Consider the following 26552-nt stretch of genomic DNA (forward strand, 5'->3'; position numbering starts at 1 on the left):
TAACCTATCTATATCCCTTGCAGATTCTTTGTGTCCTCTTCACAACATGCTTTCCCACCTAACTTTGAATCATCAGCGAACTTAGCTACATTACACTCGATCCCTTCATCCAATTCATTAATATAGATTGTAAATAGTTGTGGTGCCAGCACTGATCCCTGTGGCACCCCACTAATTACAGTTTGCCAACCTGAAGATTACCCATTTATCCCGACTCTCTGTTTTCTGTTAGTTAGCCAATCCTCTATCCATGCTAAAATATTACATCCAACCCAGTGAGCTCTTATCTTGTGCAGTAATCTTTTATGTGGCACCTTATTGAATGCCTTCTGGAAATCCAAATACACTACATCTACTAGTTCTACTTTATCCACCCTGCTCATTACATCCTCAAAGAACTCCAACAAATTTATTATGATAACTTTTATTTATAAAGCACCTTTAACATAATAAAACATCCCGAGACGCTTCACAAAGGTGTTACAGACAAATAGATGAATTTGACACCGAGCCACAGAAGAAATTAAGGCAGATGATCAAAAGCTTGTTTAAAGTGGTAGGTTTTATCGAGTGTTTTGAAGGATGAAAGAGAGATAGAGAGGCGTAGAAGTTTAGGGAGTTCCAGAGCTTAGGGCCCAGGCAGCCGAAGGCACGTCCACTGAATGGTTGAGCGGTTATAATGAGGGATGTTCAAGAGGCCAGAATTTGAGGAGTGCAGACATCTTGTGGGATTGTGAGGCTGAAAAAGATTACAGAGATAGCGGGGGGCAAGTCCATGGAGTGATTTGTAATCAAGGATGAGAATTTTGCAATCAAGGCGAGATAAATGGTTCATTCTTGGGTTGGGAATCAGTAACTGGTGGGGTGCCGTAGGGATCAGCGCTTGGATCCCAACTATTTACAATCTATATTAACGACTTGGAAGAAGGGACTGCGGTATCCAAGTTTTCTGACGATACAAAGATGGGAGGAAAAGCAATGTTTGAGGAGGACACAAAAAAATCTGAAAAGGACATAGACGGGCGAAGTGAGTGGGCAAAAATTTGGCAGATGGTGTATCATGTTGGAAAGTGTGAGGCCATGCACTTTGGTGGAAAAAAATCAAAGAGCAGTTATTATTTAAATGAAGGAACATTGCAAAGTGCTGCACTACAGCGGGACCTGGGAGTACTTGTACATGAAACACAAAAGGTTAGTATGCAGGTACAGCAAGTGATCAGGAAGGCCAATGGAATCTTGGCCTTTATTGCAAAGGGGATGGAGTATAAAAGCAGGGAAGTCTTGCTACAGTTATACAGGGTATTGGTGAGGCCACACCTGGAATACTGCGTGCAGTTTTGTTTTCCATATTTACGAAAGGATATACTTGCTTTGGAGACAGTTCAGAGAAGGTTCACTAGGTTGATTCCGGAGATGAGGGGGTTGACTTATGAGTTTAGGTTGAGGAGGTTGGGCCTCTACTCATTGGAATTTAGAAGAATGAGAGGTGATCTTATCGCAACATATAAGATTATGGGGGGGCTTGACAAGGTGGATGCAGCGAGGATGTTTCCACTGATAGGGGAGACTAGAACTAGGGGGCATAATCTTGCCCCTTATGGGCTGCCCATTTAAAACTGATATGAGGAGGAATTTCTTCTCTCAGAGGGTTGTGGATCTGTGGAATTTGCTGCCTCAGAGAGCTGTGGAAGCTGGGACATTGAATAAATTTAAGACAGAAATAGACAGTTTTGTAAACAATGGGAATAAGGAGTTATGGGGAGCGGGCAGGGAAGTGGAGCTGAGTCCATGATCGGATCAGCCATGATCGTATTAAATGGCGGAACAGGCTCGAGTGGCCATATGGCCTACTCCTGCTCCTATTACTTATGTTCTTATGAGGCATTGTTTAACTGGGAGCCAATGTAGGTCGGAAAGCGCAGGGTTGATGGGTGATCTTGACTTGGTGCGGGTTAGTACACGGGCTGCTGAGTTTTGGATAACTGCAAGTTTACATAGTGTGGAAGGTGGAAGGATGGCCAGGAATGAGTTAGCGTAGTCAAGTCTGGAGGTGACAAAGGTATGAATGATGGTTTCAGCAGCGGAACACCAGGGCAGCGTGCGAGCGGCCCAGCAGCCCAGCACCCAAGACGGAGCTGACCTGACCAGTTAGTGACCCCCAGAGGTGCTATTTATTGCTAGTATTTTCCATTTTTAATTCCAAAAAAACAGTTCAGTTGAAATTGAAAATCCAAAAGTAAGGATTTTGGTCGATATTGCAAACAGAGCTTGATACAAAATAAGGGAAAAGGTTTAAATCTTTTAAATCAGAAAGCAATCAATCTATCCTCAAAGATTCCAAAACAATAAATCATTGAACCATATTTTGTATTCATTTATTGACACTTTTTATTTGAAAAAGTTTTGAGATACAGAAGATTTAACAAGTAAATTGCGTTCATCTAACATATCTTCAATCACCATTAAGATTATTTTTTTGCATTTAATGATTCACTATTTTCTATTTTTTTTAATTCCAAAAAATATAAAAAAGTTCATTTGAAACTTAAAACTCAAAAGCAGGAATGTTGGTCTACATTGTAAATAGAGCAGGTAACCTTTATACAAAAAGGAAATAAAGTTTTAAATCTTTTATTTCCAACCTTTCACCCCAGCTTTGCTATTTTGTTTTCAGACAGAGGACTGGCAAAATTGGATTTGCTAAAAAAAATTGCATATTGTAAAACTCAGCATTAAAGCTATTTGTAATTGTCATCACAGAAAAAAGAAACACGAGATGCTATACCCATTGATAAACTACTCATACCCCAATATTAGACATAAAGTCAGGTGTGAAGGAAGGTCCGAAGTGCCAGGCTTTGCAGTACATTTTACATCGGTGGTTTATCAATCGTAACCTGGAGTTACAGTAACTGACCAGTGAGTTACTGAAACACATCATTAATACAAATGCAATTGCATTTTGTCGTTAATTTATTGTCGGTTTTCATTATCAGTTCATGTATTATTTTCAGATAAAAGTAAACAGAAAGTGATAAATCTATCCTTAAAGATTCTAAATCATTAATCACTGACCCATATTTCGCATTGATTTTAATGGACATTTTTTATTTGACATATTTTTGAGCTAAAGGACATTTAAGAAAGTAAAATACGTTCATCAACAGATCTTTAAATCATCATGAAGGTGATTTCCGCATTTTGCTTTCGCGCTTTGCCATGCAGCGTTACTTAGTTCCAGGTTTGGGAGAACTGTTGGGTTTGGGAGAACTGTTGGGTTTGGGAAAAGGTGTCGGGTTTGGGAGAAGTGTCGGGTTTGGGAGAAGTGTCGGGTTTGGGAGAAGTGTATCTGCCAAAGAACAGAATGCTATTGGTTTTGTTGTGTCGAATGAAAAAGAGGAAGGGATGATCAGCAGTGAAAATCTTGTCAGGCTGTAAGTTAATGCTTGTGAGCTCTATCATCACCGCTGTAGAACCTGCTGCTTCAGTTCCTTCCTCATTCACCTCCACAAAAGACTTGTGAATAACTTTGGTCACGAATAAGTCACGAGCCTCAGACATTCCAGATAGATCTGCCTTAGAAACATTGAAAAGATCTCGCATGCCTAAACTGGACAGAGGCGAGTTGAGCTCATAGTCATCTTCCAGTTTAAATTTGGGCAGACGAACCTGAACATCCATTTTGCGCATACGGTTTTGAAGTGTCCATTCTTGCAGCTTTTCTAATGTAAGTTCCTGCTCCAGCTAATAGACCAAAACAGAAAACATCAGTTAGAGACCAAAACAAGAAAAGCCCAGTTACAAAGGAAAGGGCCAGAGTGATCTCCTGGACTGGGTTTGATTGCACGGGAAGATCGAGAGCAATTTCTCAGATTTTTCCACCAAATTGGTCTGGATTTTAAATCTGTTTTTTTGCCTTGCCCAGGAGACCACATGATTTTTGGGTGGGATGGAGAGCGATGTTCCCTCTAAATTTTTATTGGGTGCGTGGCCCCTTTAATGTGCTGCGCGGCCCATTCACACTTCTGCGCATGCACAATTTTGTCCATTTAAAAGCCGGTGAACGGCCTACACAGGAGTTCCAGACCGCTGCGCGGCAACACGGCTCAACAGGAACACTGGTGGAGAGTGTATATATTGTGAGATACAAGGTGTCACAATTATGTGGGACAGGCTGGATGGACGTGCTTTGAGGAGGGTGTGCTGGATAGCAATCACAGGTAGAATTCCTGCCTGATTTTCCTTTCCTAGTCCAGGGTTGAGTTATCATTACACAGAAAGGCATTCTATAAAGAATAGTGCATTATACAGTAACAGGGTGGCGAGAGAGCACAGTTGAGACCTAGGTGGGAGAAAAATGTGATCTAGGTCCAAAGGACGGGGGAGGCGGGCGAAAGAGGGGATGAGAGCAAGAACATGATCCAGATGGGAAGATCAATCGCATTCTTCCACCTTTTGTCGGGCCTGAATCACGTTCTTCCTCCCCCACCCCCTTTACACCTGCACTAGGTTAACCCTCTCCTCCCCCACCCCCTTTACACCTGCACTAGGTTAACCCTCTCCTCCCCCACCCCCTTTACACCTGCACTACGTTAACCCTCTCCTCCCCCACCCCACCACCGACTCTAGACCGCAGCGGTTCAAGAAAGCAGCTCACTACCACCTCCCTCAGGTTACTAGGGATGGGCAATAAATTAATGAATTTAAAATTATGAGGATATTCTGTGTATCGTCCTAAACATGCCTAACATTACATTTATGTGTTATTTTCCAGACTCGACTGTTCCAATATTCTCCTGGCCAGCCTCTCATCTTCTACCCTCAATGAACGGCTAGTAGTTGTATAATGGATCAAATCACACATTGCAAAGATCTTGATTACTCAGGCAGGCAGGATCTATTTCCACATTATCGACAGACTGCTGGGTGTGTCTTGACCTCCAAGGGGACCAATCAGAACTCTCGTGTTACAAATAGTTACAACCTAAAAAGATACAATACCTTTTGGAGACCTGTGGAATCATCCATGATGTCATCTGGTAACAAGATGATCATACTTAATTCTTCATCAACGTATGGAAGCTCAAGAACTTGAATTTTAACTTCAGGAACGTGATGGATAAGTAACTTCCCCTTTTGGTACATCATTTTCACCGGCCTTCTTTCAGTCTATAAATAGTAACATTCATTGCATGTAATTCTTTTGAAATTTAAACTATTCAAAGAAAGCGTTGAAGGAGAAAGGTACAGGAATTATTTAAAAGAAAAGATAAACATATAGGTAAAAACACAGATGATGCTGTAACCGGCAAAATAGACACATTGTTGTATCATGTTTTAGTGCACTAGTCCGAAAAAGACCCTCATAATTGCCTAAAGTTTGACAAGAGTACTCACTGCTATATCGTTGTAAGCAGTAAGGATGCTTTACAAGCAATCTATTTTACCCAATCTATTGTACATATGTTTGTGTGTGTGGCGTGCACTCTTCTGAAAGATGCAATGAAGTATCGTCCATAGATCATTTAGTCAATAAGCCACGTTACTAATTTACATCTCTGGACTGATCAAAATACATTGTTGGCTTTGAATAAACAAAACACTCTGTGGGAGAAGGCCCACTTGTAGTTCAGAATATTTCCTGGTTCTAAAATGTGGTCACCTTTATTCTGGTACCCTGGCAATAGGTCACTTAAAATCAATCATTATATCAAAAAACAAGTTTGGTTCTTCTAAATTCCCTGAACATAGAATATTGTTATCTAGACACATTGTCACTGTGGATTGACAAGTCTCCGGAGTTGAAATACACAATGTTATCGGACTGTCTTTGTTTCAGACTTTCACCATCTCATGAGCTAAAACCTGCACTTTTGTGGTTATCATCCAAAAATGGGCAATATTTCTGGCATGGGCATTAAAAATAGGTTTTCAGATCGCCAGCTTCTCGCCCATTCTCAAAGCACCTAGTTTCCACTTTTGAAAATGGGTGTTATTGCGAGCGATATAAAATGGACGGTAGCGTAAAATTTTTTTGACCTTCTGCCATAAAGTGTGGCTGTCCTTAGCAACGGCATGGCAATGCTCGATTCTCGTGATTCTGGAGGTCAAGTGTCATCATGACATGTGCAGAAGAGGAGACAGAGAGGGAACTCAGAGGGACTGAAGGCATGTCTGGGTGTGGTGTGGCTGCTTTGGAAGGAAGGAGGAAGACCTTAGAGTTCTACAGCAAGTAGGGAAACAAAAAGTAGCTTTTACCAGCCACATATTTGACCAAATTTGGCCTATAATGGAGAGAGAGGAGGAGGCATCACAGCATGCTGTGGAGACTGACGCTGGAGAGAGCAGTGAGGTGGGAGAGGAGCACATTGGAGGCAGCAAAAGAGCCAGGAGTTTCTCGGATGAGGCAAATGCCTCCCTCCTACAGGAGGTCGAGTTACGCTGGGGTGATTTGACACAGGGAGGGCGTGGGAAGCCCACCCTAAAGGCATACCAGAAGATATGGACCAAAATAGCAGAGGTGATCTCGTCGGTGACCAACAAGGTGCGTGAGGGAAACAAATGCCGCGAACAATGGAACGAGCTTGTGGAATCCGCAAGAATAAGTATTACATTGATTTACCGTATATACTCGCGTATCCTACGATCTCACGTATCATGCGACCCCTAACTTTTCGTCCCCAAAACATGATTTTATCATATATCTCATGTATCATGCGAGTCACTTTTTTGAGATACCAGATGACACTAGGCTAGGCTTTCAAACAAGTTTAACAAGTACCCAACACGTAACAAGTACCCTAACACATAACAACGATCGAATACAGACCTTAACAACCGAATCATGAAACGAAAAAGGATGGATGAACGATAATGGCTGCAAGATTTGGCTGAAGAGAGTTTGGGAATCAAGAGCAGGTGGTTTACGACGCCAAAAAAGTTTACTTGTGTGGGATATGTTTAGGTCACATCGAGTGGATTCTGTTGTGAAAGCTGTTCGCGAATCGAACACCAATATAGCAATCATTCCAGCTGGCTTGACTAGCGGCGTTCGCCACTTGACGTATCCATTAATAAGCCATTTAAAGACAATATAAGAAAGAAATGGAATGACTGGATGATGGAAGGAGAGAAATCATTTACGAAGGGAGGGAATATGAAGGCTCCGGATTTGCCTCTACTGTGTTTGTGGGTAAAAGAAGCATGGGCTGAGATAGATGGAGATTTGATTGTTAAAGCATTTAAAAAAATAAATATACCGGTAATAGTTTCATTAAGAATCGTTTCTGTTTTCCTTTGGTAGTTAGCCTCTCAGCTGATTTGGAAAGCGTAAACATTACGTGTGTATCAGCAAGTAAAACAGCAGTTTTATCAAAATCATCTTTATTTGATATACATATGTACTATTTGACTTACCGTAAATGGATACGGTCTGCTTAACAGCCTAACAGCCTAATCTTGGCCAGCACTTCACACCCCCAAATTTTGTATCTCGCGTATCATGCTACCCCCCAAATTTAGGTTACAATTTAGGTCTTCAAAAGTCGCATGATACGCGAGTATATACGGTATATGTATTTGTGTATTTATATAATTTGATTTGTAACAGTCATGAGTGACTATCATCAGATGTGAGGTCTTTCACTTTTACCGGGAATGTTTTACTCAAAGCCTGCAGTCATGGTGTACATCGTTAGGTAAAGAATGATAATTTTCATAATAATCATGATTATATCTGTCGGTTATGTGTTGTATCAGTGCCTGTGATAGTACCTAGCAATGGCCACCAGTCCCCAGCGACATCACTGACATGGAGGAGCCTGTGCTCGCGCTCAGACGGAAGCACACACGGACAGCCACGGACGCATCTGCAGACCCTGAAGTGATGACACGTGAGTAAAGCTTACACCATTGCGTGATGTAAACAGCCACTCATATCCGAACAATCATATGTGATAGATAATTTCTAAAATTGTCATATAAATAATGATGGCCTAATGAAAATCATTGCAATGCAAATGTTTTGATGGTCATGAAATGTGATGTTGTGATGCTTTTGATAGTGGTGGTGCGTTTGTCGTGCATATGCTGTGTGTAGTGCTGGACTCACTTGTGACCCTCGCACCCCCTTCTCCTCGAATAGTCTCATTTGTGTTTTGCAGCTCAGCCAGCAGTGCGTCCCAAGGCAAGAACAGAGAGGCCAGAAGATGGGGGCGCGGGGCAGGAGTCGGTGGAGGATCCTACTACATCTGCTCTGAGGAGGTCAGATTCTCGCCCGTCAATCTGTTGGATCTGTTCTCCATGGATGAGAGCGCGGACTTCGAGGAACCTCCATCGCCTCGCTCCAGAAGCCATTCCACCCCAAGGCCATCTAGTGCTCCTCCAGTCATTCCCGCTTCCACTCTGGAGGTACCGGGCCCAAGCACCTCGCCACAGGGCACGCCATTTATCCCCAGGACAGCGCCAACCCCGCGGAGGCCTCGTGGACGCGGCAGGTCTGTGCTACGACGCCACATGACAGCGGAGAGATGGTACAGTTGTCCAGGAGGACTGTAGACATTGGTGATCGGCTCATCGAAGTATTGGGGGGCATATCCCGACAGCTGGCCACCATCTCCGGCACCATGACTGAGTACATTCCGCGGATGGCGGAGTCCCTGAATGCGATAGCCAGAAACACTGCTGCCACAGGCCTCCCAGTGGTCCCCGAGCACGGCACTCCACCCCTAGGTTCCGCACCACCACTGTGAACAACAGATGAGAGCAAGGACCAAGATCCTGCTTCTGCATCACAGAATGTTTCCCCCTCGGCATCCCCCGCTCCCGTACCCGTCCAACGATAGCATCTGCTTCATCACCCCCAATGAGATACCGCCTGAGGAGCTTCTCAGTCAGGCGCCTTGGAGCGAGGAGGGGAAGGGTTAGAGATGGGGGGGGGGGGGGTGCGAAGAACGGGAGGGGGGTGGGGGGAGGAATGTGAGGTGCATGTCTGCAGGTGATGGCTGTGTTATATCTCCATCTGGGTGTATGCAATATGTTGCAATGTATGGGGGCTGGGGACCACGCTCTTGCTTTGCCTTTGTACTCTGTGTTGCTGGACATGTTGAACATGTGATTTATGTCACTGGTGGAAAAAGTGGGGTGTGGGCAGGGGTTGGGTGTTATTGCCTGTGATGCTTATGATTTCAGACCAATGCTGGTATTAAATTTTTGTTATTGAACATAACCTTGTTGCGCATTGTCTCAGATAGCTGCACCGTTACACACTGGTGATTCCTTACAATGAAAGGGTTAAATACAACTTAACATGAATCAACATAAACGTTAACTGGCACCAAGGTGATGGGCACCATTGATGTCTGAGCTGCACCCACACAGCAGTGTGTCAGCGTTGTCACTCACCAACGTTCTTTCAGGCAAATCGTTAAGCTATCAGCTCCTCACGTAAGAGTGGGATTTAAAAAATGCCAACCATACTGCTGGTGTTTGTTCAGAACAGTTCCACATTTTGTGAACAGCTTTTTGGGCGAACGTTATTGTGGGCAATGTGTGTGTGAGGTGGTGAAATTGACGCTGGGCGATCTGCCGAATGTTCATTTCAGTAAACATGCTCTTCACAACAACAAAAAGTGGGCGGGCGTTAATATTGAATCTTGGCGTTAATTCGATGCGGATTAACGCTGGGCGCTATTCTGGGCGTTGATTTCGCCCATTCTGATGATTCCGCCCATTCTGATGATTCCGCCCCAAAGAAATGGGCGGGCGGTAATATTTTTTCCTGGCGTTAAGCACATGGGGAAAATAACGTTCAGCGATAAGTTTTCTAAAAATGGACATCAGTTTTATTTTATGGCTAAATGGAGGATATATGAACGTTATACATCATTTCAGCGGTTAAATGGATGTTAAGCATACAAAAAAAGTGCAAGTCTAGCCCCATGTCTCTCACTGACAGAAATACCACAATGCCCCCAAATCCTTCAAAACAAATTTGCTTGTTGAAGGCAACAGGCCTTGGAGCTTACCTGAATGGAAACAGAGTGAGCTCCGTGGATAGACTGGAGAAGCTGGGGTTGTTTTCCTTAGAGCAGAGAAGGTTGAGAGGAGATTTGAGAGAGGCATTCAAAATCATGAGGAGTCTAGACAGAGGAGATAGAGGGCAACTGTTCCCATTGGCGGAAAGGTCGAGAACCAGAGGACACAGATTTAAGGTGATTGGCAAAAAAAACAAAGATGACATGAGGAAAACCTTTTTATGCAGTGAGTGGTTAGGAGGAATGCGCTGCCTGAAACGATGTGGAGGCAGACTTAATTATGGCATTCAAAAGGGAATTGGATAAGTACCTGAAGGAAAAAAATGGGCTATGGGAAAAGGGTGGGCGAGTGAAACTAGCTGAAGAGCTCTTGCAGAGAGCCAGCACGGGTTTGACAGGCCATAAGAAATAAGAGCAGGAGTAGACCATTTGGCCCCTCTAGCCTGCTCCGCCATTCAATAGGATTATGGCTGATCTGATCTTGGCCTCAACTCCACTTTCCTGCCTGTTCCCCATAATTCTTGACTACCCTATAGGTCAATAATCTATCTATCTGAGCGTTGAATATATTCAGTGACTTAGCCTCCACAGCTCTCTGGGGTAGGGAATTCCAAAGATTCACAACCCTCTGAGAGAAGAATTTCCTCCTCATCTCCATGTTAAATGGGCAACCCCTTATTCTGAAATGATGCCCCCTAGTTCTAGATTCCCCCATGATTGGAAACATCCTCTCAGCATCTACCCTGTCAAGCCCCCTCAGAATCTTATATGTTTCAGATCACTTCTCATTCTTCTAAACTCCAATGAGTACAGGCCCAACCTTCCCTCATAAGATAACCACTTCATCCCAGAAATCAATCTAGTGAACCTTCTCTGAACTGCCTCTAATGCAAGTATATCTCTCCTTAAATAAGGAGACCAAAACTGTGCGCAGTACTCCAGCTGAGATCTCACCAATGTCTAGGACAGTTGCAGCAAGAGTTCCCTACTTCTATACTCCATCTCCCTTGAAATAAAGGCCAACATTCCATTTGCCTCCCCAATTACTTCCTGTACCTGCACGCTAACTTTGTGTTTCATGTACAAGGACCCCCTGATCCATCTGTACTGCAGCATTCTGTAGTCTCTAATTAAATAATATTTTATTCTTGCTACCAAAGTAGATAACCTCTCATTTTCCCATATTATGCTCCATAGGCCTAATTTTTGCTCACTCACTTAGCCTATATATATATCCCTTTTCAGACTCTGTGTTCTCCTCACAACTTCCCACTCATCTTTATGTTGTGAGCAAATTTGGCTACAATATATTTGGTCTCTTCATCCAAGTCATTAATATAGATTGTAAATAGTTGAGGCCCCAGCACCAATCGCTGTGGCATACCAGGAGTTACAGTTTGCCAACCTGAAAATGATCCATTTATCCTGACTCTCTATTTTCTGTTAGTTAGCCAATCCTCTACCATGCTAATATATTACCCCCAACCCGTGAGTTCTTATCTTGTGTAATAACCTTTTATGTGGCACCTTGTCAAATGCCTTTTGGAAATCTACTTGTTCTCCTTTGTCCACCCTGCTTGTTACATCCTCAAAGAACTCTAAAATTTGTCAAATTTGACAATTTGTCTTTCATAAAACCATGTTGACTCTGCTTGATTTAGAAAACAACAATAAAATGTCCTGCTACTACTTCCTTAATAATGGATTCCAGCATTTTCCCTCTGACAGATGTTAGGCTAACTGGCCTATAGTTTCCTGCATTCTGTCTCCTTCCTTTCTTGAATATGGGCGTCACATTTACAGTTTTCTAATCCTCTGGGAGCTTTCCAGAATCTAGGGAATTTTGTAAGATTACAACCAATGCATCCACTATCTCTGCAGTCTATTTTAAGACTCGAGGGTGCAGGCCATCAGGTCTTGGGGACTTGTCAGCCTTTAGTCCGATTAATTTGCTTAGTGCTTTTTTCTCTAGTGTGAATGATTGTTTTAATTTCCTCCCTTCCTTCCTTTTCCCCTGATTTTCTACTGTTATTGGGATGCTTTTAGTGCCTTCTACCGTAAAGACCAATACAAAATATTTGGTTTTGATCATATCCTCCTTTTCCCAATATTACTTCCCTAGTTGCATCTTCCAAGGGACCAACATTTATTTTAGTTACTCTCTTCCTTTTTATATACCTGTAGATATTGGGCCAAATGGCCTCCTGTGGTGTAACCATTCTAATGGGGCCGAATTTGATCACCCTACCGCCGGCTGCCGCCGAATGTTCTCGTCGGTCTACCCGTTTTTTAGCGCTCGCCCCTCTGTGCGAGATTGGTGAGGCCCTCACTCTGGCGGTTTGAAAGGACCGCTGGGGACCATCCGCTGGCATGCAACGCCAAAAAAGGTCCTTCCGCCCGCTCCCACCAGAGTTTAATCTGAGCGGTCCTCCGCTCCTGCAGGAGAAAAGACCGCTGCATGGAAGCAGGTCTTACCTGGACAGTAGATATGAAGTCCTGCAAGAAAAGGTTAGTGAGATGTTTCTCTTTAATTTTATGCAGCAATTTTGTTTAAAAGAGTCTTCTAAAGGTTTTGCCATGTTTTGTTGAACATTTTTTTTTGTGTGCGTTCTCCCCTCCCTGGGCCCGACTCCAGCCTCGGCATTACTTTGTCGAGGATTGCATTTGCCGCTGAGAATCCGACCTACCGCCCTCTACTATCCAGAATCACCGTGTAATGCCCATTTTTTCCGCCGAGCGTTTTTTTCCGATTTTTTTTCAGCAAACTTCCGCCTAAAGTACCGTCAGGATGTTAGCGGTCTTTTCGACGGTAAATGGGCGGAACTTGGCTTTGATCATATTTGGGGCCCTATGATTTGGTTTCCAATTTAACTCCAATTACTGTTGATTCAAGTAATCAAGACCAAAACTTGTTTTCTTATGGGGAAAGAATTAAAAAGACAAAATAACTCAGTTCAGTATTGGGACTTAGCTTCGAATACCTTACTCAGTCTGAATGGCATCTCCTTTGTGAATTGTTCATTAAACTTCTCAGCCCAGCTTCCTTTGAAGTAGATGGCATTCACCAACACGAGTTTGGTATCGCTGCCAACTGAACCTTGAGCCAGCAGGTCTTGGATCTTACCTGAATGGAAATAGATTCAGGATATTGACATAGTACACAACAGCAGATAAAAGGTTAGGAAAGTTTTAACCTTCAGTAATTTATATTCTAAATTTAAACTTCAGAAGGAAAGAGAGAAACATATCAAATTCATAGTTGCCAAACATTTTTGGTTACATCTTTAAAAAATGTTTTAGCTTGGAATAGTTATAAAGCAGGAGGCTTTCCCACAGAACATAAACATACTGGTGTATATGTTCCAATTTCCCAAATAGGTTAATATCCATGTTAAATTCATACAGTTAGGGATTAGTTTGTATCAAAACATTACTAAAAAAGGTTGTCGTGCTAGAACACTGGCGAATAGCTAAAGTAATACTTATATTTAAGAAGGGAGATAGAACATGTTCTGGGAATTATGGACCAGTCATCTTAACTTTGTTGGATGGAAGAAAATAGAATGCCTACAAAAAGGAAGAAAATAGAACATCTAGAAACCAAAAATATAATAATGAATAGTCAGCATGGATTTCAAAAGGGAATGTCTTGCTTGACCAACTTCATTGAATTTTTTGAAGAATTTGATAACAGCGAGTGTAGAGAATGGTAATGTAGTAGATGTAATTTATCTAGATTTTCAAAAGGCCTTCGATAAGGTACCACATAACAGACTAATGAATACAGACAGAGAATGCAGGGGACTGCAACAAATTACAAGATATTATTAATAAACTTGCAAAATGGGCATATCATTGGCAAATGAATTTCAACATAGATACATGTGAGGTATTACATTTTGGTAAGAAAAATAAGGAGGTCACATATTACTTGGAAAAGAAGAATCTAAATAGGGTAGAAGAGCAAAAGAATCTGGGTGTACAAATACACAAATCACTAAAAAGAACACCACAGGTTAACACGGCCATTAAAAAAGGAAACCAACCACTAGAGTTTATTTCTAGAGGGATAGAATTGAAAAGTAGTGAAGTTATGCTAAACTTGTATCGAACCCTGGTTAGACTACACTTGGTACTGCATAGAATACTGGTCGCAATATTATGAAACAGATAGAGGCACTAAAGAGGGTGCAAAAGAGATTTACAAGGATGATACCAGAAATGCGAGGGTATATCTATCAGGAAATGATGAATAGACTGGGTCACTTTTCTCTTGAAAAGAGAATGCTGAGGGATGATCTAACAGAAGTCTTTAAAATTAGGAAAGGTTTCGATAGAGTAGATAGAGAGAGAATGGGCTTGAACTTGGTCAATGAGCTGCCCAATAGAACCCACAGCTGCCGAGGTACCGCCCAAAAAAATTTTCTTTGCCGAGATCCCTTATGTACCACCTATCTGGTGCTCAGGTCCCGCCCGGTGGGAGTTTCTTCGGGGAAGTACCACCTACGCAACTTCCTGTTGCCCGCACATGCCGGAGGCTCCAAAAGTGGGATTTTGGTGGTCTAGGAGCCTCTAAGATGCTGCTCCACCCGCCAGAATGAACACTGGGAAAAAGGTGGTCTGAGCTGGCTGTAAATAGGACGGCAGGGACAATCGCGCAGAGTGCCCCAGAGCTGCACATAGAGGATTATACTGACAGAGTTAGATAAGGAAAGACGGGAGGAGGCTCGAGTGGAGCATCAACACCGGCATGGACAGGTTGGGCTGAGTGGCCTATTTCTGCGCTGTATTTCCTGTGCAAGTTGGAAAATAATGGCTATTCTTAAAATTTGTTTTTTTGTTCTAACAAAATCATTTTAAAAAACCTCGGCAATCTCCAAGGTATGTTTTAGTACATAAACCAATGACAGGACTGGCCAGATGAACAGCGTTTTTTTCCCTGTACTCCATAGCCTTAACTTTCTTATAATACCATTTACTGCTATCTTTCAGTCGTTACAAACAAGACCACTGGAGTGAAGCATGTTTATGAGCAGTGATTACACTTGATCTTCAAGGCTCTGATCAACAATTAAATGTACTCAAAATATGATGTCACGTAGAGTTCATTTGTTGGATTAATGATCATGAAATTTGCTGGATAAAATATTCATGATCTCAATCTCCTCAGGCTATTGGTGTAGTTGGTAGGAAAGGACTTTTGAAGATGCATTGACTGACCTTGACCACTGGTCTAAGGTCATGAAACTTCTTTGTGCGCTGGAGCCAGGATTTGCGGGCAACGCTGCTGGCATTGATCTGGTACCAAATATTTATTTCTGGAGGGCCTCCTGGACCCCAGTGGCAAGAGGACATCTCTACCAGCATTCACCTCCGCTCTAAGACCTCGAGTGCTGCGTCAGAGACCCTCGGTGCCCTTTCCCTGGCCTGTTAAGCCATTTGGGTTAGTGCTGAAGCACTTTTAATATTTTGCATCACCAGAAGGCAACTCACCTTTAAGAGGTGCAGACTGCCTTTAAGAGGTGCAGGCCAGCTTTAAGTAAAGCAAGCCTCCAGCGAACATCGCGAACTTCGGCCCCCTGCTGAGTGCACAGCCTATCAGCAGCACATTGGGCTGTGTTCTATACTTATGTAGCAGGCAGCATAAATTCAAAGGGTATATTGCAGTGCCCGCGCAGGTTTTTCCAGCATCATCCAATTTAACTGCCATGTATATTCCAGTACAGGCCCATCAAATCAAATGCAGTTGCTAATGTTTGTGGTGTTGGAGTGGACACAATATGATGGTCTGAAAATGGAATGGTTACTTCCACTGATATAATGGTCTTCAGTCTTGGAAAATCAAATACTTTTTCTTTTCATCCTTTCATTGTCAGCATCGTTAGATGAGGGGTAAGTTCCCTGTATTCTGCCGAACAGTGTGCTAGAACCCCTCACCTGAGAAGAACAACCTTTACCACACAATATACCTTTCTTACATTCGCCATATCAGTGGCTTCTCAGTGAGATTACCAACATAGGGGGTGAATTTCCGCAGAGGTTCTCCCACTCGTCTGCCATATCTGGGAAAGCTGGAAAAACTGTGAAAACTGCCATAAACATAGCATCAACACCACCTTTCCAAGGTTTTTGTTCCTCCTCTGCCAAATTTATGTTGGACGAGCGGGTAAACCTTTTGCAGAAATTTGCCCCCATATTGTCAAATTAGGGGCAAGGTTTGCATTGTGAGCCTATGCCTATTAGATTGAGACAGCCCAAGGAGATTTCAGGTCACAAAGTGGAGACTTTCACCCCCCGAGTCTGAGCCACATTCAAACCTCAGGTCCCAGTGGTGGAAGGACAATGTGCTAACCCAGTGCGGTAGTCAGATCCACAAGCTAGGCAGTGCCGTAACTGTGTTGGTCCCTGTGTAATAGCTGGAACTGAGCCAAATGGCCCATAAGGCATTGTGTCTGGTTATTATGACAAGCATTGGAATTGCAAGTACAGATTTGACTCCTCTAGTCTCCCGACATGAATGCCTCGTATTTCCTGAAATGGTACGTTTTACCCAATTTTACGCTAGTGTTTCTATCGGTGAGTTGCGCCGAAATTGAGTGTATCTCATTAGCATATGGCAAAATGTAAAAACAGGGATAAAACAAGTGGAAATCTATGTAAATAATCAGGGCCTGAGGAAAGCACAGAACTTATGCCATATTCCTTCTTTAAGTCCCTCTTTATGCATGAAAATTAAAGCTTTAAGTCATCAAGCATTCATTTCTGCACATTAGGCACAACATTTTCCAGAAAATGCAATTGTGGAAGATTTTGAATTTTGAATGCAAATCTTTCTGATGCTGTAAAGATGCAATCAAAGAAAATGCATTGTCGGTGTCAGTGAACAGAGACCGGAAAAGGAAAAAAAACGCCATAAAACATCAGGAGAATGGCCGTGTGTTCTGTTGCACATAACATTTACAGCCCGTTCACAACTGGCATTAATTCAGGAACATTGCCCCAGCTGTGTTTTTGCATGGGAGGGTGGGGAGGAGGCGGGGCTTTCTGTAACAATGAGCATCATTCTGCACAGAGAGACCCACGTTCAGACAGCATAGGATCTATCGAGCATGGTTTTGAACATGCGAGGTGAGCCAAAGTTCAGGTAAAGCCTGGACACTGTACAGCCTATAACCAGTCTGATACAATGGAGGTCACACTGTCCAACTCACTTTGTCATCAGGTTAGGTACAACGAAGGCTCACTAGTACATTGAAACACAGCTGCTCTTGCTCAAGTCTGAGACGATTAATTTATTGTTGGTGCCACTCTGGTTTCTGACTCCAGTTTCATTCTATAGAATAGATTGAAGTAGCTTTTACAAATTCACACTGCTGTTGCTGGGGGGCTAATTCATAAAACATGCCCTATGTTTCTTTATTAATTTTTTAAAAATCTACTGATCAAATTGCGATACAATCGATTTGTGCATTGCCACCAGTGTGCAAGCAACTCAACATGAAGCACAACTTACCCTCAGTCTGTGCCTCCACCCATTTATTGATCACCTGTCTTGTTTTATCTGCAGCAGTTTGGAAATCAACTCCAGACATGTCTGCTCCGTAGTATTGCTTGGAGGATTTGCAGAATTCCTGCACAATGGATACAGGGAAAATTAGTTAAAACCCTTTGAAGACCTGATTTAAAAATGATCAATTAGTGAATGACCAGAATTGGTACATTGTATATAGCAGCAATGTCAAAACAATGGCATTAGGTCCTTTGAAGGGATTATTGTGAGGATCCAAGAACAACATAACTGGCATGAGTCTTACAGCTTGATTCCTGATAACTGGAACAATCTGGGAGCAGGTGACCCACTCACAACTTACTTCTAGGAAGTTATAGGTCTTCTCTCCATATAGTCGATTGGCCACTTTCAACAGGTACGAAACATCAGCTTGGTTAATGGCTGATTGTAATTTCTGGAATCCAGAATGGAGATCTCCCACTTGATCAAAGTGGAGAGCCTGTTATCAGAATACATGGACACAAAAATCATCAAGCAACAAAGTGAAAAAAGGAGCTACACGTTATAATCATCCATTTTCAACTTTTCAGCCAATTTTCTTTGACTGCTTCCCAAAAGGCTTTTATTCTGTGCTGGGATACCATTCTACACATGCTGATCACCCTCCAGTATGTCACCAAACAAGGCATTCTTCAGGTCTAAGCCTAGAGAGTGAGTGTCAACAACTTATTCAAGCTCGCAGTATTCCATAATTTTAAATGTTGCTGTGTAAAAGTTACTAAATTATAAAGACAATTTTGATATAGACATAAATCACAGTTACTAGATTTGATTATCTTAGTCAACACTGTTGGGAGGAGACACATTCAACTTGCGTTCACTCTCATCATAATGTACATACACAGCACAACAATGCAGCATTATCAACCTGTAAAGTGAAGTGAATGTATGCTCACAGGCCTCAGTGATTGTGCACATCTACCTGGCTAAACATTTAACGAAACATCGACTCCATTTGTCAGATAACCAAGTCCCACGCCAGGGACTTGAGCACAAATATCTAGGCTGAAACTCCAGTGCAGTGCTGAGGGAGTGGTGCACAGTTGGTGGTGCCGTGATTCAGGTGAGACATTAAACCGAGGCCCTTGCTGACCTCTCAGGTGGACGTAAAAGATCCCATAGCACTATTTTGAAGAACAGCAGGGGAGTTATCCCCATTGTCCTGGCCAATATTTATCCCTCAATCAACAGATTATCTGGTCATTATCAGATCTGGTCATTTGCAAGCTCCTACAAACAGATTATCTGCGCAAATTGGCTGCCACATTACAACAGTGACTACCCGTCAAAAAGTATTTCATTGGCTGTAAGATGCTTTGAGACGTCTGGTGGTCATGAAAGGCGCTATATAAATGTGTGTCTTTCTTTTGTTTTTAGCTATATATGCACGCAGGTCACGGAAACTTTATCCAAACAGGCAAAAAAATGCTTACATACAGTCACAAGGCAGCAACAGATTTTCAGCCACCTAATTAATTGACTAATCACAGGTTTCCCAATCCTATTGTCAGTCACCTGTAGTAGGCGGCTGGGGAGGGACCAAACACAACAACATTGAACCCTGTTGTAAAGCAAAACTACAAGCTTCGTGTAGCAGTGAGGCCCCTGTGGATTAACACCCTGAATGCAGTGAATTAAGGGAGATAGTCTTCCTCAGTGTAAAGAAGAATGGCTGGTTATAAACTCCACAACACTCCTGTGCTTGGATCAGAATGCATTTAATTTAATAAAATAGGGTTGAATTCTCCTTTAATATAACTACAATAATAGACTTTGGATATTCATAATGCACACACGAGCTACGTTTAATCTATGTTATCCTGACAAGTATCGGCCTCATCGATAGCTACCATGGAGTTGCCCGTATTAGGAGTTTGCCAGAAGCATGGGCTTATCAAACAAAATGCACACTCAAGACAGTTAAAAAAGATTTCAGCTATGTCTTTTGCTCTGAATAATTTCATACATACCTTTGCCATTTGAGATGCAGTATTATTTTTTGCTCCAAGATAAACCATGGCCAACGCACTGGAGATGCTGAATGGAGAAAAAAAGATGTTGCCAGCTTGATTCTCTTTAATCAGCTTTCTGAATAGGTCAAGGGCGAAATGGGAATTTGCTTTGCTCAGGTCCTCCATTGTTTAAACTGCAAGAAAAATGAATATAAAGCGCAGATGTTCAGAAAGATTTTAGTATAATAAGGCTCGCAAGAAACTTAATGAATTACCAGAGTTTGCAACTGAAGATAGGAATTGCCTTATGAAGAAACGCAAACTGGGTGTTGGTCTGCAATGAAACAATTATAGCCTTCTCTGTAGAATTGGATTCAGGTTTTATTCTCTCCATGTCTAAAATTGAAATATTATCGTTTCTCATTAACCAACGTGTTGAAGCAACAAAGACTTCTGTGACAAGGTACATCTTGCCAAACCAGCTTTTAAATCAACATATTCCAGTGAGCCAAGTTAAATTGCTGAACCATCAATAAATCAGAAAATGCGTCACTATAATATTTGGAAACTAATATGAAATAAAAGTAAGGAGTAAGACCGCATTATTTCTCCTTATTTAGTTGATCAAAACCCTTTATGATTTTGACCATCTCTATTAAATCTTCTCTTACTCTCATCTACTCCAAGGAGAACACTCCCAGCTTCTCCAGTCTCTCCACATAACTGAGGTCCCTCCTCCCTGGTACCATTCTTGTAAATCCCCTCTGCACCCTCTCTAAAGCCTTGGCATCTTCGCGAAAGTGTGATTCCCAGAACCCAGAATTGAACACAATACTCAAGCTGAGGCCCAACCAGTGTTTTATAAACGTTTAGCATAACTTGCTTTTGTACCCTATGCCTGTATTAAGAAAACCAAGGATCCCATATGTTTAAAAAAAAAGCTTTCTCAACTTGTCCTGCCACCTTCAAAGATTTGTGTACATATACCTCGAGCGGTCTCTGTCCCTGCACCCCCTTTAAAATTGTATAATTCAGTTTATATTGCCTCTCCTCATTCTTCCTTCAAAAATGTATCACTTTACATTGCTCTGCATTAAATGTCATCTGCCATGTGTCTGCCCATTTCACCAGGCTGTCTGTGTCCTCCTAAAGTCTGTTACTATCCTCCTCATTGTTTACTACATTTCCGAATTTCGTGTCATCTACAAACTTTGAAATTATGCCCTGTACACCCAAGTATATGCAAATATTCACATTGAACATTTCATGTTAGTGCGAGGGAATGGAGCAATTTCCCATGACAGGCATTCACTCTCAGCATGACTCCATTTATTTCAGCGAAATGGGTCAGATGGAGAGTAAAGCTTCTTCTGCTCTTGGCCACTTCAGTGTTTTAACACCAACTTCAGCAATTGACGTCATTTCACGTTCAAAGTCGCATATTGAACATTTATTTACCTGCAATAAATATCAATATCTGAGAGCTGTGAACTATGCCACCACATTAAACTCCGTACAGCCACTAGTGCGTCTTGCTGCAGGTATTGCCATTTTGAAACCTCTACTACCTGGAGACAGTTCAAGATCAAGACAGTTTGATTCAGTTAACCCGCAACCACCAAAAACTATTGGTGTGAAGGTACAGCGCCAAATCTAATGAACATACACCTCACCCCGCTCCTAACCTCAATTCATCCAAAACTCTGCTTCCACTAACATATCCCACATCAAGTTGATAGAATCAGAGGCTGGAATTTTACCAGCCCTGCGAGTGCGGGTTTGGAAGCGGGCCCGCAGTCAAAGTGGCCGTGATTGATAACAGGGCGGGATCCCACTCTGAACCAGCCTCCTTGTCAGTTTCCAAAGTGTTGGGTCTGACTGCGGTTCACAGACACGACACCAAGCCAATTAATATCATTAAGATGTAGTTGAGAAGTATTTAATAAGAATTTTACCGGGTACTTAACATTTTGACATGTTTTTCATAAGCTTCCTGTCGCTCGGGCTTCAAGTTAGGTAAATGTGTTGGGTTCTCAATGACTCTCCTTTGCTTTGACTAGTTGACAGCTGCAGAAGCAATCTCTCTCACCATTGACAGATCACTTCTGTCATCTCAACTTGAGCTGCCATCTATTCCAGCAGCATCGGCGCCCTTGAGAAAATCTCACCTTGGTCCTCAGAATCCCACCACGACCAGCCTCAACACCAACATCACTAAACACAACAGCATTACCACCAACAACACCAAACTTCTCCGCAATCACCTGATGCTGCACAGGACACAGGGCATCAGCACCCGACCACATTGCTGCCTGGGATGCCAGGTTGGTACTACCCCACACCAACACCACAAGTCATTCCTGCAATGGCCAAACCATTCCTTTCATACTCATCACCACTGCAAGGGTTACCCTTGGGTCTCACCATTCACCGCAACTCACTAAGACTCTTCCAAAGGTTCACACAAATCTGTCCAAGAAGGCAACGTGTTCAAATAAAGATTTCAATTTTTGACAACTCATTGGCAGAAACTCTACATGAACATTGGCTAAAAGACCCAAGTGTCTATCCTTGTGTGTTGTTAGTTGGTATGATTGGACAAGGATAAGGGTGAGTGTAAGGTGTGGCTAGTGAGATGGGGATGTGATAATGTAGATAGAGAGAGGGATGAGTGGAGGTGCAAGGTAAGTTAGTAAGGATGCACAGGAGTAGGTTAGGAAGGCAGAGTGATGGGGATGTGATGAGTGGCACAGCAGGATGAGGTTCAGTTGGCTTTGCAGTAACGTTTTGTGATCTGCTGAGATCACTGAAAGGTTTGCAGCCAGCTCCTCTTGATGACCTCCCTGCTTGTGCTCTCCTGTGCAATGTGCAACCAGACTGCGTAGGTGTCCTGGGGAGGTCTCTTCAGCTGATTGGAAGGGAAAAGAACCTACCTGCATGCTGTGTCTCCCTCCATTAGCATCTAGAGGGAGTCATGAGCGAGGCTGGGTGCAGTCATTGACCTCTGTGCAGTGTTTGTCAGTGTTTGCAGCAGCTCAATGCTGCAGAACACTGACAGAACAACTGTCAAAATCAATGTAGCCGTGGTCCCTTTAAGGAAACTGGCTAGTGACGCGTCATCAGACCCGCTTCCTTTTAATTGGCTGGAAATCTCGCAGGGTTCTTCATGCAGTGTGGGCTGGAGCGAGGAGCAGTGTCTCCACCCGCCACCTACCCCGGTCTCCCAGTGGTTGACGAGAGCGCGGCCATAGAATCTTACAGCACAGAAGGAGGCCACTTGGGACGTTGTTCCTGTGCTGGCTCTTTGAAAAAGCTGTCCAATTTAGTGCAGCCACCCCACTGAGCTTAGTAAAACTGCTACATTTAAATGGGCAAAATGCTGGTTAAATAAATCAATAGTTTGCTGGGACACAACTGCCAATAATTATTGCATTCGCTGTTTCCATCAGTAGTGCAAAAAATGACTGAATTAAAACAAAAGTATTTTGAATGAAAATACACACATCTAGCGAGTGTGCGCCCTTCGTACATTGTAACCGATGCAAAGCAATCTTTAATAGTAGTAATATAAACAGAAAATGCTGGAAATACTCAGCAATCAGGCAGCACCTAGGGAGGGAGAAACAGAGTTAACATATCACGTCAATGACCTTTTGTCAGCAAGTCTGACGAAGGGTCACAGACCTGAAACGTTAACTCTGTTTCTCTCTCCACAGATGCTGCCTGACCTGCCGAGTATTTCCAGCATTTCAGTTTTTATTTGTTCACTGAAAACCAAACAAAGTGGATCAAAGTTTCGAGGTTCGCAGGCTTCCCCCTTGAGCCTGGATTTCGATCCATTGCAAGGAAACAGCCCTTGCACAGCTACTATGCAAAAACCGAGATTACAGTCAAACATTTTGCTGGTTGATTTTTGGCTTAATACATCACAACAGTGACTACACTGCAAAAGTACTTCATTGGCTGTAAAGCACTTAGAGACGTGCGATGGTCGGGAAAGACGCTTTATAATTCCAAGTCTTTCTTACTTCAAAGTGGAGTTTGCCTTTCAAACACAAATAGAGCCTGTTTGCACAGCGTCAATGGAAGTGGGTGGGAGGGATGAGAAAATTGTTAAAAGCAAACACTATTAACATCTGTAAAGGTTCAATTTGAGGGATGAGATCATTTTAATCTTTTTGAAAATCTTGCAGAATCTTCCAGTAAATATCTGTACATAGTATTCCCTGTGCTTTTTAAAGCCAATTACTGTACGTGTCAAATAAATATTTAGTATCACACCATTTAAATTTACAAGTTGTAATTAGATAATAATACACGGGGTTTCTATGTTTCCTGATTGGCTAGTGAAAGGAGCACCACCCCATGTCATCCCAGGTACGAGTACGCATAACAGTGCGCCCCGGGATCTGTGGGCCATGACACAGTGCCCAACTCCGCAGTGACACAGCACAAGTTCTGGAAGCGGGGTTCTCACCAGGTAAGTGTGGATTTTGTTCGGATGTTGGCGGTGTGCTCCTGAGCTACACCGCCGACCACAAATTCGGGCCCAGTGACACAGAATGCAATTTGGCCACGTAAATAATCGGCGTTATCCTGCCTCCTGCCCCACATCCCCACACAACCATTCTACCATCTTAGTCCTAATGCTTCTAGCCTTCATGTATATATATTTTAACATAAATCAAGATCCCCCAGTGCCTACTTATTCCTGTGGGCCAAAATTGCCCCTCCCGATAAAGGTGCCTGGCCGCAGGAAAGCAGTGGCCTTGTGGCGGCATGGAATGGCTACCGACTCTCCGTGGAGGGGCCGCCATTTTATAAATTGCCCTACCTCAGGAGCGGAGCAATGCCCGGGACCGCTGCACCCAATTTCCCACCATGGTGTGCACGCACCGACCCCTTACTGACTGGAGGGGGACCCCTCTCACGAAATTGCCCCGCGGAAGAGGGTGCCCCCGACAACTTTTGCTGTTGGTGCACTCTCGGGGAAATGGCACCTCTCTTGGATGCCAGACCACTAGCCCGGCTGAAACGCTCCCTGGTAGCCCAGTGGACCTCCCTAAAATATCTACAGAATTCTCAGCGGCTCTCCCCTTTAACTGAAGGCGAGAGACGTTGTGACACATCAGCGCGATGACATCATCAGCACGGCGTTGATGACGGATATCTGCGGACACTCCGTCCCGCCTCCAATTCCGCCCTGCTAGTGACGGCCACTCCGCTCCGACCTCTGCCCCCCCCATGATGATCCACTTCCATCCCGCTGGATAAAAACCCCAAGGAGCTGAATTTCGCCAGATAGGTTGCCGCACTAGAGCACGTCAGAAAGGGTAGGTGCACCCCAATTCCAGCAGAGGCCAATTTCTAGCCCCTGGTCTCCAGTTCATGTGTGCCTCTCTGGGTTTCTCAGTGGCGACCCACCTGTTGACTACTTCCTCACCCACAATCTGTCTCATGGTGGATCCGGATTCTTTCCTGCCTATCTACGTTCAATGATTCTCAACAGCTGCCTCAATGATCTTGTAAGTTTCAATGGCCCACCTTCATGCCCAGGAAACATTTACTCTTTTCCTGAAAAGTACGAGCCTGGAACCTCCAGAAACACGGAAAATGGGTTTGTTTTTGTTGATGAACTATAAATATATCGTCACTCCTCAGGCAAATTTAGCTTTGTAAATTTACATGGTCTATCCCATCTCGGAAATGAACAGCCGAATCACAACTCCGAAAGTGGAACCGTGTGTATTTCACTTGTTCACAGTGCAGTACAAGAGAGAAAGGACAGATTGCACATGGGGGGAGTGGACGGTGTTTATCCGCTGCATTAAAAGGGAATTGAACATGAAGTTAGCGAAGGTTTACAGCGCTGACACGGAAATGTAGTGTCACTAAAACCCCTGGCAGAGATATAAAGACACTTACCTTATGCGCTGCTATCCTTCAGCATCCAACACTTCCTCTCACTGTCTTCACTTTGCTCTGAGCGTCGCCTGTGAGGCGCCTTTTAACCCGGAGCAGCCGCCCCTCCACCCCCGGATTGACAGGACTGCTCTGTTATCCATCAGAGCGGAGGCGGTCCTCTTACTGGGGACGCAAGGCGTTTCCTCATTTTTTGAAGTTGTTACAGAATTAACGTTTTGTGATGAACTGAGATCATTGAAAGGTTTGTGCCACTGCAGCCAGCTCCTCTTGATGACCTCCCTGCCTGTGCCCTCCTGTGCAATGTGCAACCAGGCTGTGTTAGTGTCCTGGGGAAGTCTCTTCCGCCAATTGGAAGGGAAAATAACCTTCCTGCGAGCTGTGTCTCTCTCATTGAGCATTTGGAGGTAGTCATGGGAGAGCCTGGGTGCAGTCATTGACCTCTGTGCAGTGTTTGTCAATGTTTGCAGCAGCTCAAAGAAGGAATCCGAGAAGTGATCTTCGAAGAGTACAAGATAGTTAAGAGAATGCAAGAGGAGGTTAATCCAGAATACTATAAATTTTAAAAGTGCAAGTTGGATAAGGGGACAAAGCTTCAAACTGGTAAAAGGACTAAATTCATGAAGTTATTCACAAACAGATCAACATTTGAAGTAGGCTTTAGATACAGTAGTGAAGATAACAACTCAAATCATTGAAGAAACAGTTAAATGCTATAATGGGGGGTGGAGGAGAAGGGTATTGTCTCAGACTGGATGAATTAAGATGTTGTAATCCATTTTGGCACAAACCATTATTAAACCAGATAGGATGGCACCTAAAATTAAGATCAGATTAATCATGATCATGTTACTCTGGTGCCCTTATTACATCAAATAAATGGAGATAACAAATAAAGGACTTAAAAAAAAATCTAGCCTAGAGTTTTCAAGCTTTTATATGTGAGACCCCCCTCACTACCATAGGACTGAAGCAATGTGATTTGCAATCTGAGACCCTCCAGTAAGAGTTTTTATTTCTATTCATTTATAGAAGAGTATTAAATAAAATGGCAGTAATGTTATAAATAATTGT

General features: G+C 43.1%; 1 protein-coding gene across 1 annotated transcript; it reads right to left on the reverse strand.

The window, feature by feature from the left end:
* Positions 1-2453: 2453 nt before the first annotated feature.
* On the reverse strand, positions 2454-25817 carry LOC139263769 (leukocyte elastase inhibitor-like). The gene is made up of 7 exons (XM_070879816.1): positions 25482-25817; positions 19575-19750; positions 17906-18043; positions 17548-17665; positions 13016-13158; positions 5002-5169; positions 2454-3744 (listed from the first exon to the last, which is right to left on the reverse strand). The coding sequence occupies exons 2-7, from the start codon at positions 19740-19742 to the stop codon at positions 3232-3234; spliced, it is 1248 nt and encodes a 415-aa protein (XP_070735917.1). The 5' UTR covers positions 19743-19750; positions 25482-25817; the 3' UTR covers positions 2454-3231.
* Positions 25818-26552: the final 735 nt, after the last annotated feature.

The sequence above is a fragment of the Pristiophorus japonicus genome, chromosome 5, assembly GCF_044704955.1.
Source record: "Pristiophorus japonicus isolate sPriJap1 chromosome 5, sPriJap1.hap1, whole genome shotgun sequence".
NCBI classification, from domain to species: domain Eukaryota; kingdom Metazoa; phylum Chordata; class Chondrichthyes; family Pristiophoridae; genus Pristiophorus; species Pristiophorus japonicus.